This window comes from Anopheles maculipalpis, chromosome X (assembly GCF_943734695.1).
Source record: "Anopheles maculipalpis chromosome X, idAnoMacuDA_375_x, whole genome shotgun sequence".
NCBI lineage: Eukaryota > Metazoa > Arthropoda > Insecta > Diptera > Culicidae > Anopheles > Anopheles maculipalpis.
Window position 1 is genome coordinate 930,000 of NC_064870.1, and position 17,706 is coordinate 947,705.

At 49.5% G+C, this 17,706-nt stretch overlaps 1 protein-coding gene across 1 annotated transcript; it reads right to left on the reverse strand.

Moving 5' to 3' along the window:
• Positions 1-519: 519 nt before the first annotated feature.
• LOC126562794 (uncharacterized) lies at positions 520-10,162 on the reverse strand. Its single transcript, XM_050219416.1, has 7 exons — positions 10,047-10,162; positions 6,266-6,312; positions 5,844-6,198; positions 4,972-5,747; positions 4,614-4,874; positions 4,250-4,519; positions 520-4,183 (listed from the first exon to the last, which is right to left on the reverse strand). Exons 1-7 carry the CDS (start codon positions 10,113-10,115, stop codon positions 520-522), a joined length of 5,442 nt encoding a protein of 1,813 aa, XP_050075373.1. The 5' UTR covers positions 10,116-10,162.
• Between the last annotated feature and the right edge of the window lie 7,544 nt (positions 10,163-17,706).

The window sequence follows — 17,706 nt, forward strand, 5'->3', positions numbered from 1 at the left end:
CAGACTGCAAATTGGTTTGACGAGAGAGATAGAGAGAGAGAGAGACAATAATATAGCGCACGCCTACACGCTAGAAACACTACTCACTTCCGTGCTGAGGGCCTTTGGGTTATAAATTGCATCATTTTCTGGCTGTTTGCAAATTTGTTTGTAAGAAACGAATGAACCGACGATCAAGCTTCTCACAACCGACATCTCACGCTTGATAAAATGTCACTTCCTACTGAGACAGTGAAGCATCTGCTCACTATAGTGAGAAGTGAGATTTCGCTTATTAGGCTGTCTCTGTTGCCCTTTTTTTTTAATAGCAAAACAAACATTTTGACTTCACAAAATTAAGAAACAATGTAAAAAATAAATTATTGCACAAAATTTCAACTCGCCACAAAGGTATTGTGTTTTGAAAGTTTTACATGAAGCAGCAACTGAACATTTCGAATTTTTGCCAAAAATATGAGTGTGTGTTCCTTCTCTCGTATGACTCTTCTGGTAAACAAAACAAAACAAAACAAAAATGCCTCACATCGTGTTGTACGCATTGGCGGTAACAGTGGCAGAGGGGCCAGTCGTCCCAGATACGCCCGGTCCCGGTGCGGTACCGATGTGACGATGCTGCTGCAGCTGCCCTATATTGTACTGATGATGGTGATGCACGTGCAGGTGATGATGGTGATGTCTCGCACTGGGACTAATTTTCGCTAGCGGGTGTGTCCTACCGTGCTGCTGCGTTCGTTTCCCGCCGACCTGCGCCAAGGCGCCACCATCCACCGCTCCGCCGGACTGGGGTAGCATTAGTCTTGTGGTGGTGTTATTGTTTCTAGCGTTACTGGTGCTGTTATTGGCGCTACTGCCCGACCCGGAGGTTGTGTTGCTACTACTGTTGTTGTTGTTGTACGGCGTGGTGCTTCCACCATGTTGCGCTAACACCAAACCACGCACCAGCGGAGGAACGGGTGGTCGCATGGAATCGTCGAGCCGCCATTGCGTTGTGGAGTGCGACAGTAGGTTGTTGGTGGTGGTCGGCGCGAACGGTTTACCACCACTGCCACCTTGCTTGAGCGGTTCAAAGACCGACCGCGGTCGCTGGGTCCGGGACAGTGAGTTACTGCCGCCTGGTCGCACCCGTGGGCCCTGCACCTCGTAGCGATCAACAAGATCCCGTACCGTCACATCTTCCGGTGGAGTGTTGCTCTGGAGAACCGCTTTCCCTGCTGATGGTGCCGTCACCGAACTCCCACCTAGCGTGGAAGAAGGTGACGTTGCGCTAACGGTGGATGAGGATGAATTGGGGGGTCTCTTCGTTTGGCCACCCATCGACACGTGCACGGCCACCGGTGACGATGGAAGCGATCGTACCTTTTTTGGCCCTTGCCGCCGGTCGTTCGATTTCGCTTCAAAACTCATCTTTAAGTTTCGCACCTTACCTGCATTGAATGTATCTTCCTCGGTTGCTTCTCCTGATTCTTGCGGCTGCTGCTGCTGCTGCTGCTGTCGATCGCCAACACTGCCGGTCCCGGCACGAAAGCTCACCCGTAAACAGTACGAGGTGGAGGAGGATTCGGTTGGATTTCGCGCTAGAGAGTCATCGACAGCACCGCCGAACGAGTGTTGATGGTTCAGCTTCACTTGACGCTTTGCAGGCAGCGGGTTCGTCGTACTACCGACGGATTCGACCCGATTGCCCGCATCCGCGTAGAGGTTGTACGAATCCGGTGCGGAGGCCGATAGGCGTGCGTAGCTCGACGAAACCATACCAGGCCGCTCACGCACGGCGGGATAGTCTTCTTCCTGCTGTTCTTTTTGCGCGCGTTGTTGAGCGGTGCACGAATCGGCAAAACTGTCCCCGTGGGCACTTGCTTCCGTCGCCAACGACGGCATCGGCAACGTCGTGGAGGTAGCGTTCCATTTCATCGGTACGCCGGTGGCGGCGTTCGTACTGCGCTGTTCTATGCGCTTCTTCGTGCGTTTCACCGTCCCTGGATGCCAGGGAATTTCTTCCCTCTCTTCGATAAGCGTTCCACCGCTACTGCTACTGGTGCTGCTACTGTTCACCACACCTGACAAACCGGATGTGGTTAAGCGCCGCTGTTGACTGGCCGGTGCACCTCCCGTTCGAGATTCCTCGCTGCCGGTACAACCCGAATCACAACTGCTCCAAGAACATTGACGCATTACGCTCGTGTCCGGTAACTTACAGCAGCTGCCGGTCTCCTGTTCAGTGGCCGGTTCGCAACACTCCCCACCACCACCACTTGCTGCTGCTGTATCGTTGGCGGGTAGCAGCTCGTGGAACCCGGCAGGAGCTGCACACTGTTGAATGATTTGCGAGGAAGACGTCCAACAGATCGGTTCGCTGCGACCATCGCCTGGATCCCACTGTTCCGGATTGTTCGTACGATTGTCGTCTTTGGCGTCCAGCGACACAGTGGACGCAGCCGGTGTGGCGGAAGCAGCGCTCGCTTCCTTCGCTTCGTGAACATCCTTACGTGTCGCTTCGCGAATGGCGGAGGCAACCGCAACTGCCGCTGCTTCTGCCGCTACGGAAGCAATCGGTATGGGAGCAACGCTCTGGGACAGTATGGTACCGGGATCCGCTAGCAGTGGTGGCGGGGCGACCGGTATGTTGCTCCCGCTATTACACTCCAGCTCGCTGACAATCGCTTTCACCGTGGACCCTAGCAGTATTGAAGACGACAACGGTACGGTGGATGGCACTGGTGTAGTAAGTGGCTGAGACGGGAGGCCTCCTGAATCCTGCTCACTGGTCCCTGGTCCGCCGTTGCTGCTGGCGTTGGGAAACAGTTTCCGGATGAAGCTATCCGATCGCGTTGGTTTGGCCGTTGTAGCCGTGGCGCCGGTTGCCGCTAGGATGGAGGAAACCTTTTTACGCATATCGTTCGCTGGCAGCTTGTCCTGCAGGTGCACTATCTGGTTCGGCGAAACGCTGTAGTTCTGCCCGTTGCCGCACGGCATGCGAATCGTTTTCGTTTCGGTACAGGGCGACCGCATATCGAGCGCACCGCCGTGCAAATGTTCCAAAGAGTAGCTCTGCTGTTTCCGCCGTCCGGTAGTGGCGCCCGAACCGGCGTACCATTCGATTTGATTGTCCAGCTCAAGCATGGTGCGGGTGCGTGACGTTCTCGGTACGGTCGGAATATAGTTATCCGTGTACGCGAGCGATGATGACTCAAGCTCGTAGTTGTCCGACCAGCGAGTATTGAACGAATCGGGCGAGAGACTTTTGTGACGCTTCAAAGCCCCTGTGCCACGCGCACAGGTTCGTCCTTCGCAGGGGATGAACGGATTGTTGGCGGCCGTCGCCGGTAGAAAGAGATTGGTCATTATTTTGCTGTGCTTCGACGTGGAACTGGCTGAACTTGTTGCTGGCAGCGTAATTTGCTGGCCCGTGTGCGACTGGGCACTGCTGCTGTTGCTTCCCGCAAGCTCAAGCTGCTTTAGATTATGCAGATGGGCAGACTGTAGCTTGGTTTGACGTGTGCGTGTTCGTCCCCTGCTACTAGCACCTCCCACATCCACCTCTGCCTCGTCCGATCCATCCACTTTTGGTGCGAAACCATCCTTCTCGAGAATGCTACCAGCACTCGAAGAAACGTCACCACCGTCAATGTCTGCGTGGTTGTTGTGGCCAGGTTTGCCCACAGCAGTCGCCACCGTTTGCTTTTTACCACCACCACCGGCTTGTTGGCCACCAGCACCGTTCAGTGCCTGGATGAGTGGCGTCGGTTCGCTGCCCGGCAACGAGCGGCCCTCCTTTGCACCGGCCAGCTTGAGGTTCGTTTCGCTCTTGCTGCGCTGGAGCTTTTCCTTGTTCTTCATCGCGTCCAGCATGCCCTGGTACGTTTCCAGCTGCATCAGAAAGTTCTTGTTCGGCTTGATGCAGCTACGCTTCTCCTTTACGTGGCGCAGCGCATGCTCAAAGTTCCAACCGTTCGCCTTCATCGCGTACGCAATCACCACCGAAGCCGATCGACTGATGCCCATCTTACAGTGCACCAACACCTTCGAGCCCTCCATCTTGGCGCGCGAGATGAATTTGAACGTGTTGTCCCAGTGGCGCAGTAAATCGGTCTTCTCGTCGTCGTACACACGGACGTTACAGTAGTGAAAGAGCCCCGGAAAGAAATTGTCAATCTCGCGCGTCACGTTCAGTATGTGATGGACACTGCGGGAAGGGAGGAAAAGATGTTAGTGTATGTTCCGTCTGCCTCCAAGCGCACCAAGTACGGACCCGTTCCGCTGCAACTCTTCCAGATTGCTTGCGTTCCACTCGGATCCAAGGTACACGTGATCGAAAATCTCCGTCGGCGCATCCATTTGGCCAAGGATGACGAGCATTTCGGCATCGATGAACGGTTTGTACTCGCCCAAATCCATGTCGAGCAGCTCCTCGAGCCGGCCGCGTATAAACTTCGACGTCACATCGTCCAGATCCACCGACATCATCACCTCCTTCAGCTTGGAACGTATTACGCTTTCCGTTTCCTCGCGTTCGGTTGGTCTAAAACCACCGGAAAGGGGAAGAAATTAGTTGGCAAATCCGTGCATATGATCCCTATCCTCCTCCCCCCCCCCCTCCTGCCGCAAAAGCTTACTTGCTACGAATGGAACCCGGTGACGGTGGGCGTCTGCTTTCCAGTGAATCCATCGCGTTCCACTCGTTGAGACAGGACCGATCCGAATCAATGTGCGCCTCATAGTACGACACCCAATCGTGCGATGGGCCGCCGGCAAAGAAGTTATGCTCGCGCGCCTTAAACGATGCTTTGTGCAGTGTTTGCAACGCGGACCACATTGCCTGCACCGAGACCGGCTTAAAGATGTGCTGCTTGCCGCAGGAACTGACGCTAAACCCTCTGGCACACGCGCATGTCGAGAAGGTGAGAAGGGGTTAAATTAATTTAATAAAATGTGTTGCAAGCAAAACACAATTTCCCGCGCAAAAAAACCTACCCATCGCCGTCTAACCGTATGGACGTGTCGGCAAGCACTTTCAGCACCAACCCAACGGTCGTACGTTCGTTACAATCAATGCCAAGGAGGCAGGACTCTTCAATCTTTTTCCCTCCCTCCACGATGCTAATGGCACTGTTGCTAATCGAATGCTGGCTCTGGTACTGTTGGCTGTGCAGCCCGGATTCGCTCGATTCCGTGTCTCGCTTATCGCTGAGCGTCAAATCTTCCGCGCCGGACGGTGCAGCGCAAGGTTCGCCGACACCGTCCGCACCGTTGATCGTTGTGCCCAGCACAGCAGCAGCGGCGGTGGCGGTTGCAGCGCTTTCAATTAACCTACTATTAGTTTTACTATCACATTGAACACTCCTACACGCAACGTCAGCACCATCGGGCAAACGACCGCCGCCGATGGGACCAACGTTCAGGACACAGCTGTCCACGCTGGACACAAACGTATCGATGCCGGCAAATGTTTCGCTGGTGCAGCTACTGTGGCGCATGTGTGCCGTTGCCGTCACTGTGCCGGACAGTGTCGTGCAGGACGAGCGGCCACCGTGGTACTGCTGCTGGGACGGCGGTAGGTTGATGAAGGTTTCCGGCGGCGTCACCGACAATGGCCACGATGAGATGTTCCCGTTGGAAGTGGTGGTGGTGCTGCTACCACTTCCGGTAAGGTAGAGCGTGCCGGTGTTATGGCGTTTGCTTGTAACTGTGCGTGATACCACGACCAAATACCTGGTCCGTCCCGTTCGTAACGATTCCAGCTTTACAGCCTGTGGAAAGGGAAGCGAAAGATTAGTTTTACGCACTGTCTCTCTCTCTCTCTTTCTCTCGAGGGTTTGAGTTCGCTTCGCGTAAGTCGTACGTACCATCTTGAGGGTTTCTTCGGGCCGTAACAAGCAGAACATCGACTGTAAGTGCTGTTGAATGTCGGAGGAGGACGAGCTGCTGCCGCTGCTGCAGGACGAGCTCGGTCTGCTGGTTGCCTTACCTTCCACCTTACCCTCGCCGGTTTCCACCGGATCGGCGACAGGTCTGTTCGCTGGTTCGCCATTGAAAATGCTATCCACGCCGCAAGGCTCACTAACATTGGCCGAACCACAGCCAGGCGTAGCGTTAGTGACTGTGACTTGATCCTCGCACGAGGTACGAAGATGCTCGCTTGACCCAAGCATCAAGGCTACGGTCCCTTGACTGGTTCTGAACTTCTGGCATTCGCTACGGCTGCAGGAAACACACACACACACCGCATTTCAATCACTGCACTGAGTTTGTTAAGCAAATAACTTACCTGTTTTGGACTTTCGATGTTTCTTCGTCGCCCGTCGTATTTAACTGCTGACGGTAGTTGAACGTTTCGTCCGGAAATCCAACCGAAAAACGGAATGAAAAAAGAAAATGCATCATTTAAAAACTACTTCGAACTCGCTGGTGTTCGATTGGACTGGTGGACTACTGGGATCGGGCAAAATGATTGTCACAGTATATGAACGACGTTACCGTTTGACAGTTGCGCTTTAATTTGACGTTTAACACTGACGTATACATTTTCACTGATAAGTTTCGATTAGAAAATGGTTTTAAAATTCGTATTATTCTGATCTGTTTACACTGTGGAGTTCTCCAAAGACACGAACACTTCAACAGCCGGTGAAGTACTGAGCGTTCAACAGATCCCCAGGCAGTATTTTGCCGCGGATGTCGCTTGTGTTCCAGAGCAGTTTTGCAACGCAGGCAAGTGATAGCATCAGTAGGAATAACTCTGGAATTTTGTTATTCTAACCTATCATATCAGCTTCGACAGATTTGTATTTGATGCCGGTATTGCTGATGCCAGCCAGCCACAGGAAGCTGTACAAATGGCAGCATTTGTATGACGATCCTTCGGATATTACCTCTTATCAATGCTCTCATGTTTCTTGTGAGACTGGAGCCGATTTGTAGGGGAAGATCTGATCAGTATATCATCATGAAATGGGTACGAGTTGGCAAATTCCATTCCTATCGTATCAACCTCGACAGAGTTGTATTTGATGCCGATATTGCTGATGCCAGTCAAGCACAGGAAGTTGTACAAATGGCAGTATTTGTAGGACGATCCTCCGGATATTACCTCTTATCAATGCTCTCATGTTTCTTGTGAGACTGGAGCCGATTTGTAGGGGAAGATCTGATCAGTATATCATCATGAAATGGGTACGAGTTGGCAAATTCCATTCCTATCGTATCAACCTCGACAGAGTTGTATTTGATGCCGATATTGCTGATGCCAGTCAAGCACAGGAAGTTGTACAAATGGCAGTATTTGTAGGACGATCCTCCGGATATTACCTCTTATCAATGCTCTCATGTTTCTTGTGAGACTGGAGCCGATTTGTAGGGGAAGATCTGATCAGTATATCATCATGAAATGGGTACGAGTTGGCAAATTCCATTCCTATCGTATCAACCTCGACAGAGTTGTATTTGATGCCGATATTGCTGATGCCAGTCAAGCACAGGAAGTTGTACAAATGGCAGTATTTGTAGGACGATCCTCCGGATATTACCTCTTATCAATGCTCTCATGTTTCTTGTGAGACTGGAGCCGATTTGTAGGGGAAGATCTGATCAGTATATCATCATGAAATGGGTACGAGTTGGCAAATTCCATTCCTATCGTATCAACCTCGACAGAGTTGTATTTGATGCCGATATTGCTGATGCCAGTCAAGCACAGGAAGTTGTACAAATGGCAGTATTTGTAGGACGATCCTCAGGATATTACCTCTTACCAATGCGGTCATGTTTCTCGTGAAGACAACGTTTAAACCACCACACCAAATACTATCAATGACACACTAGTGCGACAACAAAGCACGCACGGAGTAGCACACGCGTTCTTCTACACCTACGCACAAATGGTGGCCATCGCCGAGTCACACTTTCGGAACACCGTGCACCGTGAAGGCCATCGGAAAGAAACGGAAAGCGAGCCTCACGAAAATGTTGCATCAACGGCGAACCGCGACGCCTGTAAACACGTCAATCTCGCACAATGCAACCGCTTCTCACACACACACACATGCGTTCCACTGCGTAAGGCCAAATATCGCAAGCGGTGTGTCCGCTGTTTTACGAAACTAAAAATTATTCTGTTTTCATTGCGGCTCTCGACGCACGATCAAACGTATGTTGTGCGTTTCGTATTGACGCTTATGTGTTAAATGTTAGAAGTCCTAGCGCTAATTGCCACACTCGCATTTTGGGCCAGAAAGGACATTGAATGCTGCCTAGGTAATGAAACCAGTGGCGGGTACTAAAGAAGCTTGTTTCATTTTATTACTTTACATTTTCCATTGCCGGCCATTAGCCACCCTGTACATCCGTGTCGATAGTGAAGGAAATATTATTGGCGCGCTTGGTCCTAAGAGAATTGGCTAGGATTTGCGCACGTCAACGCAGACAGCAGCATCTTTCTCCACACTATCGTGGGGATCGTGTGCAGATCACTGCGCATCGACGAAGTGCATGTCCACGCCGTGTACATGTGCAGTAAACCTTAACCTCAGATCATTGTTCGTTGCACCCTCTTCCCAGACAAATGCGAGTCCACAACTTTACGACCAGTCGCTATAAATATGCTCGCTAGGCCTCCACCGCCGATCGTAAAACTCATGTTTGCGATCGTTTAACCATAAAATACCTATTTATCGTTTATAGTTGCATTCGTCTCTGCTGTTTAACCCCAAAAAATCATTAACAATTGTTTGCTACATTGGAGTGCAATGTTCATGCCCACCAGGTTTGAGGAAAATTGGAGCATTAAGCATGCACTTTGCGCTTTTACATCTGCTGATATCTTCGTCTCCCTGTCCCGCCCTCCCTCTCTCTCTCTCTCTCTCTCTCTCTCTCTCTCTGTCAACACACATTTCTTTTGCTGTCTTCATATGACACTGTTTACGATCGTGTTTATGATCCGCCCCACGTTGTGTCGGCAGCTCTAATAATCTTCCCATCTCGCGGCGGTGAGAAGTGCTACTTTAGGGGTAGACAAATTCTAATTTTAGCCGCCATTGCGACGCGTCCTTCAGTGAAGCTTCCTTGTTTTGGGCGAGACCAGCCACGGCGTTAACAAGCACTAAATCTGATCGATTTGAAAATTTGCATTCGCTAGCACCGGCAGAGCTGTTGGGGCCGGGACGATTGCGTGAAGCAGTGTGGAGTATTTTGAAGCAAAAAAGCAAGGGATCATTGTTAGCCCCCCAACCCTTCCGGGTGAAGTCATATTGCGCACTGTCATACCTAAACTGGCGCGCCAGTTCATTACCTGGGTCCTCCCTTTTGTGTGGATGAAACGTTGATGGTCGATCTTCGCTGCCAATGAAAGTTCCAACGCTTCGACGCGAAAGGCCAGGACAGGGCGACCGCGGGAACATCGAGACAAAACAGGAAATACTACCCCTAACCCGCGTGAATCGTGGCGGCAACGCGTATGCCCAGGATATGGGGCGCTGGGGCCAAAGCAAACCTGTTTCTGTGCGCCGTCTTTGCGTTGGCCTTTTTTAAAGACCATTTACAAAGAATATCATTCCTTCGGGGTCTCGCGTCGTCATTTTCTCCGCATCCAAAGCGACCAGACACAATTTCGCAGTACCCCGCAGTCAACTTGACCTACTTTGTACGTTAATCACTGATCACTGATGGGCAGAAAACTTCGGATCTGGGAGTGTTTCTGACTTAGAAAACCCGTTCCTTCTCGTCAGCTATCTCTTGCCTCGTGGTCTTCCTTGCCAGTAGACTGTACTGTCACAGGACTGCTGGGTAATCGGGAGTTTGCCCAGCCAAGACTACCGATTTCCCTTGAACGTTCCAACCAATTACGTGGATGTGTGTACCCGTGTTTAATGGCAACCAATAGCCCAATATGTGCCAAGGACCAAGGACACGTATGAGATCATCAAAGTGACGGATAAAGCGATCGATACCTGGACGCTGGGTAGCAAAACCGTCGCCCGGGAAAGAACGTCGATCCTTGGGACTGTGTGCTGCGGTTTGGCTATTTGGGACTGGTGAACTCAGTGCAAACTTACCGCATTCGAGTCGTCCTGGTTGCTGATGGGGTGCTGCTGATGGCTCGTGGCCAATGCCATAAGGACCATGCGCTCGCGTGTCAACGAACGCACACACACACATACACACGCACACGCACACAAACACAGTCGTTATAGATATTTGTATTTATCAATATTGCAAAACACGATCTGTGTTCTTACGATCCCTCCTCCCCTGGGCAGAAAGGACGACGCTTTCGCACGGCTACATCATCCTCGGGGTTGCGAAGCGAACTTTGCGAGTGTATTGATTGTGAAGCCACATTTGGTTTTGGGTTGATGGGCGCTTTGGGGTGTTCACGTTGAAACTGCTTTTAGCGGCACAATATCCATCATTCTTTCGTAAAGCCTTCGTTTTTAACACACGCGGCATACGGCTGTTGACAATGTTGACTATATGCACACATACACACATACGAATATATATAAAAATATAAATAAACAAATACTGGGTTGATGTGGTGGATTGAATCGATGATGCTGCACTTGTTTCTTCACCTTCTGAGGCTGTGTGTGGACCGACCTATCGGGGAAACTATGCTTTGCTCACATACGAAACCATACACACACACACACACGCGTACAGATGCGCCAGCGCGATGTAATGGAGCGGGTATGGTAGCTTTTTCTTCCGACTTTAAATGGGTCATGTTTGACAAACGCACTCAACACGCACTTTGCTGCTGTTTTTCTGCATCCGATCCTTCCCCCATCATCCCTCCCACGTTGGGTTGCGTTGCTTCAGCGGACACCACACAGGATACAGTCAGGATACAAACAACACTAGAGACAAACATATAAGCACAATTACATACACACACACACACTAAGACACACGTACGCAACTACTGATATTAAACGCGAAACCCGGAGTGCCGGGTTTCACACGAAACTAGTACTTTCGGTCACAAACACACCCATCGCCGTGGCCCCAGTGCGGGCGGGCGGAGCAAACTGAGGTAGTGAGGTACCGAAGTGCTGCACCACCTGAATGCTTTCTTCCCCGTTTGCTGTCTTTTGTTGTTGTTACCGTGCGGTCGTCGCACAGTCTTCATACCGAGCCCCGTAACATACGCACGCACAACCGCATCGAGCCCGAAAAAACGCATCCGTACTTGTGAAAAGGATGACGACGAGGGGCGGTGGGGGGGGGGGATGATGACCACCAAGACGATTGACGGTGGGAAGGGCGCGGGCGGGCAGGAGGTTTTGGTAGTAGTGTAGTTTGATTGAAACAAAAACAAAAAAAAAAACGGTCTGTCACTTGCCACCTCTCTTTCTGTCCCACATTTTTCGGCGCTTCAGTTGGCCTCGCGCGCCACTCTCTTTCACGCGCACTCGGGGTCGCCCTTTCGTGGGTCCCCCCGCCGCGATCGCAGCCCCCGGGTGGGGAGGTTGGTATGGTGTTGTTTGGAACCCGTTTCCTTCGAAGGGGGATTTGTGCGGCAGCAGAATTCCGGATTTCGAACCGATCTGTTGCCAACGCGCACTTTAATGGCACGCCTCAGACTGTAACCGTTGCGGGATGGGTTTGGGGACCGTTTTGTGACCGGCGAACTGGTACACTGTTTTTGTTTTGCTGGGCTAGCATTTTAGTGTCGCTCACCGTACGGCAGCAAACGTCCTTCTTTGCACGGCGCGGCCCCAAATATGGTCTTCGCGGACATAGTCGGCAGAAGCGATCCCGTGCATTCACACAAAGGAGAGGACAGCACACGCACGCTCGTCACAAAACAAAAAAAAAAAACTTTATCCTGCGACTGTTGTGCGGAGGCCTTCCTGTCCTTCTTCTGTCACTTTCCTCGCTTTTGTTGCAACAAACCAACTGTAGCATTCACACCTGCACACGATTAGCGTACAGCATAAACATTACTTTTACACCTTTTTCTAGCCAGGGGGGCTGACCGACGGTTGTCGCCTCCCTTTTTTATGATTTGTTTGCCCGTTTCGCTCCAGCTTTTGTTTCCACTGGGTTTATTGCACTTGGCGCCTGGATGGCCTTACATATATATGTGTGTGTGTGTGTATGTTGGAGATGGTGTGTGTGTGTAGGAAGGAGAGGAGGGAGGGAAGGGGTGAGGGGGTTTATTTGTGTTTCCTTGTTGCGTTATCCTTTAAGCACGGGTGAGCTGATTATGCGGAAAACCGAAACACACGGATTTGTAAGTTGATTTTTGTAGCACTTTCTTTCTCATCTGCAACCCACAAGCCAACAGCAGCTTGGTTCTACTGCTTCATTGGTGACTTTCCTTCTACTTGTTACACCTTCGCTTCCCTGTCGGATCGCCCGTCACTTACGCACCGTTACCTCGAACCTAATGCACAATCGTCTACGGATTTTTGCCTTCCCGGGGTGGGGGGAGAGTGTACACACCAGCCTGCCTTGCCTTATTGCCACAATCTTTCCATCCTTTCGATGCTTGTTGCTGGACTAGCTGGACGCCATTGAGCGGATAGTTCGTTTTTTGTTCTTTCTTACTTTCGATCTATTACTGGAAGCGACACATCCCGTACGCAGTGTGCACCGTTTGAAGATACCACACCAGCAAACCAGCCAACCAGCCTAGGAGACGGCCATTTTGACAGCTACACTACACGGATACGACTGTCCCGCTTTGGCGCACACCAACGCTGGCTTGCCGAGTTTATGCTACACTTGTGCTGCTGGCCCACTCTGGCTTCGTTTCTGCCCCCGAGCCAATGCTACCCCCCCTCCCCCCCTGGCACGTAGTAAAGTTTTATGCTACACGCTTATTGCTGTCTTTCTTTTCGACATTTGCTCGTTTACGCTACCGTGCTCGAAATAGGCGTAAAAAACGCCGAATGCGCTGTGGAACGGAAGATGTGTCTTCTGCGCTTTCTCTGCTTGCTCGCACAGATAATGGCAGTATTATGCTCCTTTCTATAACATCTTATTTTTACTGACTCAAAAGCTGCAACAGAACGAAGCAAAGCTGTGATCTGATTTTTATTCCCCAACTCAAAAATTTGTGTGTTTCTTTTGCGTGAAGAATTGCACGCAACCATACATCATGCTCTCAGAGCTTGGTAAATGCTTTAGATAGAGCGAGAGAGCGCGCGACAGAGAGAGAGAGAGAGAGAGAGAGAGAGAGCTTTTATTTACGATTTTAATCGAAGATGATTGAAGCATTCGATCCTACGGGCGGTCAGCTGTGTGGTTTTAGTGATTTTTTTTTGTTTCACACAAGAAATTCGCTTCCCGCCACACCCGTTAGGCACGACAAAACATAATTACTCGTCTATTTCTTTGTCCGCTGGTGCGAGTGACACTTTCGAACAAACCTACAAATGCGAGAATGTTGTTTATTTGGCAGCAAGCAGAATGGTCGCAATAAAAACCTTTTCGGCTCGCCAAAACCCAAAAAAAGGCCTTTCCATTACATATATTTTATGTCATGCGTCGTAACACTTTTCGCATTTAAAATATCACTGCTCACTAGCATCCTTCGCTACGCGTCGTACGGTGTGCGGGGAAAAAAAAGGAAACAAACAGTGCCCTTTTAAAGCTGGTCGAATCGGTTTAAAAATAATCTTCCTCTTCGAGGACATTGTTCGCAAACGGGTGAAGTTGTTTCCTATATGTAGCATGTGGTGAGCACGAATGTCACATGTGCGCTAAAGGCCGGTTCCAACACAAAGGCCTTTTCGCTCGAGGCCTCTAAGCCGTTTGTGTTTGATTTCTGAAATAATTTAGGTATTAAAGAGTTATTATTAAATAAGAAGGCGCGTCGCCGTATTTTCGTTTGCCGGACCGAATTGATCGGAGCTAATTTAAATAAATCATACACGTTTCACCTCCAATAACAGACGTTTCCTTTCGTTTGAGCCGTGAAAGTTTGCTTGAAATATTTCACAACAGTTTGAATATTTCCAATTTGAATCGCGTGTGTGCGAGCAAAGAAATTCTCATGTGCCGTAGAAATATGCAAGCAAATTTGGCTCTGTTTGCAATTTTGATATAATATTGCGGATAAATAACAGTTCTCATGTGCAGAATATGATTCAATGGAAGTATGTATAGCCTCAGTTTCAAACAACATCATTCAAAAAGGTGTACGACTGTTTGAAAATCACCGTTTCGGTATCTCTCACCTTCAATCAAATTAGAAACACGCTGCTCACCATAGCAAATTGAAATACTGACCTTATCGAAAGCTGCATTAGTTCAGTGAAATAATCGTGACACAGCAGCTTTGTTGGAGCATCAAGCAAATTGGCGAACTTCACTATGGCCCCGAAACTTAATGAAGTTTAAATTGTAAAATCCTTTTAGCCTTTTTTTTCTGATTCGTTCGTTTGTTTCTTGACAAGTGTGGCGCTTAATATGCTGCAAACGATGGGATCAAATCTGGCCAAGGTCTAGTATTATTCTAAAACTAATACTAAGTAAGATTTGAGCTTTTGAAGCTGCATGTTAAAAAGCAAGCGCGCCTCTTGGCTTAACGACCTTCGAATGGCTTACAAAACTCTTCCCGATACCACGTAGTTGGATACTCCAGACCGCATACTATGGAGGGAAGCGGTACGGATGGGGTTTGAACCCCGCTCCTGCCGTGTGAAAACTCATCACGCTGTCGCCTCTATGACTGGACTTGCCCGTCTTCAGGAACTTTCTGAGGAATATCAGTCGATAAGTATTTAAGTAATCAAGCAAAAAGCCTCAAATGGAGAGCACTTTTGTCCATAACATCATTTTTATATCAATTACGCTACTCAATTCCATCCCATACTGACCTATCACAACACGTGCAGCAAAGAAATTTGGTACAGAAAACCAAGTGATCGCTAAATGCACCACCCGCACCCAGCCAACTAATGTGCGACCCAATCGATGGCTCCTTTCACTACAGAAGAAAAAAAACCGAACCTCTCTCACCAGAGCTTGCGTGCACGACCAGTGCGAGACAGCGGATGGCGAGCGGGGGAAACCGCGCGAGCCACCAATGGGCTGTGGACCCATAGTAGTGACGTCCCGCAACGCAGAGCTCTCAGTCGCAACGGAGCTTTTGTCTGAGCCGCGTCTAGCTAGACGGGGACACGCGCTCACACGTGCTTGCAGCCGAACGTTTGCCGTTTGCCGGTGTGTTGCCAGTCGGACCAGAGGGAGCGCGCGTGCGCTCATTTGTTTCGGTAGAATTAAGCGCGAAAGTTGGTTGCGAATAAATAATTACTGTGCTTGCAAATGGACTGGGTGGGTGATCTTCGAGCGGGATCGTGGCCTAAACTGTTACAGCGAGGCAAATCTTCATAGCATTGTGCAGACAACCGCGCAGCAAAGCAGAAACACTAGTCACAAGTTACGCGCCAGCGTGAAAGTTTAAAATCGATCAGCATTGAAAGGATCGTGCAGCGCTGGCCTAGCATAAGAATGCTAGGTGAAAGGTGTTAAAAAGCGCGTGTGTTAGTTAGTTTCTGTACGAATGCACACATCGTCGGCTCGGAAAGTGACCTACAAGAGGATGCTTTAAGCGTCGTGCACCACCGTCGAGCGCATCTTATGCAATTCTCTGTCTGCAATCAATTGAAGTGTACGGTACGGGTGAATCAGCAAGCAAACTTCCAGTTCATTGGTGGAGTGATTTCCGAAACAAACAGCTTACTACATCGCAAACAGGTGAGGTTAACGTGACATTGTTAGAGAGAAAGAGAGAGAGATCCTATTGCAATTAAGGGGGGAGGGGGGTAGGGTAGGGTATTGTAATGCAAGATGGCACGTATTGAGAGCCGATGAAGTAATAATAGCACAAAAGAAAACTAATCATCACTCCTCTAAAGGTACATTATTACAGATCCACGTGTTTCTGGCATTAGTATATGTGCGTGGGAACGGGTACAAATGGTACTACAGACCGGGCCGATGTTAAGTACGGCCGGTCAGGAACCGTTTAGATGGAATCACGTGCGCGCGGCACCACGGCACTCTCGCACGGCCGCAGCCATTCCTTGAGGAACTTGGAAAATTCCATTTCACTTAAAAATCGATCTAATGTGGATGGGAATCTGTACCGCGCGTTCTATCGACTTCGATATGGGGTTGTATAATTGACTCTGCAAGCCATAAAACACAACCCGTAACGACCCGTTTGCAATAAGAGGCATAAGAAAAGATATGTCAACAGAATGGAAAGTGGATTTCCGAACTCGAGTGAAGCAACATTGTTTTTCCTCTAGCAGCTAGAAGGGCTCCCCATGTCCGGGAGAAATCAATTATTGATGTATAATGTATTCCTGACGTAGTAGTTTGAAAACGATGAGTCAACAACTGACGAGTTGCTCAGGGTAATTTCCAGCCAAAACCCCTGCAACGTAGCACGGTGGAGATGGCATACATTAAGGACCCTAAGGGCATGAAGTAGAGCTAGCGGAGCCCCTCATCGGCTGTTGGAAAAGCTGGTCAGGCGTTCGTTTTGCGCCTGGCAAGTGCAATTCGCGCGCTCGGAAATGGAAAACTCCAATGCTGCTTCACAGCTCATCACAAACCTTCTCATCCAGCCGCTCGACAAAACTTTCACATTGTGAGTCTCATCTGGCACGGGGCGCAGCGTACAGTGATGGAATGATGGAAGTCCTCGCCACCGACGGTTGGACTGGCTGTTGCTTTTTACACTCAAATCAATCAGCGAGGGAAACATAGCGTCTCCGCTGACGCTCATTTTGTTCGGCATCTTCATAACGCGCGGCTGACCCCGATTTGGCAGGCGTTTGGTTGGGCCTTCCAGTTTGTCTTCGCACGGTGCAAAAACAGACAGAAATTACGTTGTCGTTAGAGTCGCACCCGTACCCGTCACCGGTGTCACCGGGTTGCCGTTTCGTAACCTAGTCGCCTTGAGCAGCAAATCGACTGAATGACGCTGGAAAGACATTGTTCTCATCATTGTGGTGCCGCTATCATGATAATTACCTTTGCGCGTGAGGTATCATCATTGCTTGATTGGTATTTTTCAAGACTTCTTGCGTATGCGTCTCCGCTGCTTTGTATGCGAAGCATATATGCTGCCCCCTGCCAACTGTAGGAATGTATTGGGATAATTATCATACACGACTCTACGACTGAATATGGACGGCTGAGTCTAGCCAAAGTATCGATTCTGGCCAGGGACAAAGCTTTCATGACAATATCCACGTGTGTACAATATGCAATATGCATACCGTTGGTGGACAGAAAAAAAAAACATGAGGGTAATGTCGTTTCGGTGCTCCAAGTTAAGCTGTAAGTAATCTGGACGGGGCTGTGTCACGTTCAGTGATCACGCTTTTATACATATATCTGCCAAATTCAGACACGCATCGATTGAATGGGATGAAGTAGAAGAACGTGCCATGAATGGCACACACACACACACACACCGAAAAGCGTACCTCTACTTCTGTATGCTTTTTTTTCGATTTTATGTCCTTTGCCTATCATCACCAATAATGGGTCATTACGGTAGTTAAATTTTAAATGTCATGGATAAACATGGCGGCAGAGTGTACTTGCGTGAAGTGAAGCCAAGTAGTGTAAATGCACTGTCAACTTTACCACGCTTCAGTAGGGATTAAATGATCTAAATTATTGTAGTTTTGTTTTTTTGTTAAAAGATAAAATGGCGCCACACCGTTGATAAACCAAAATTGT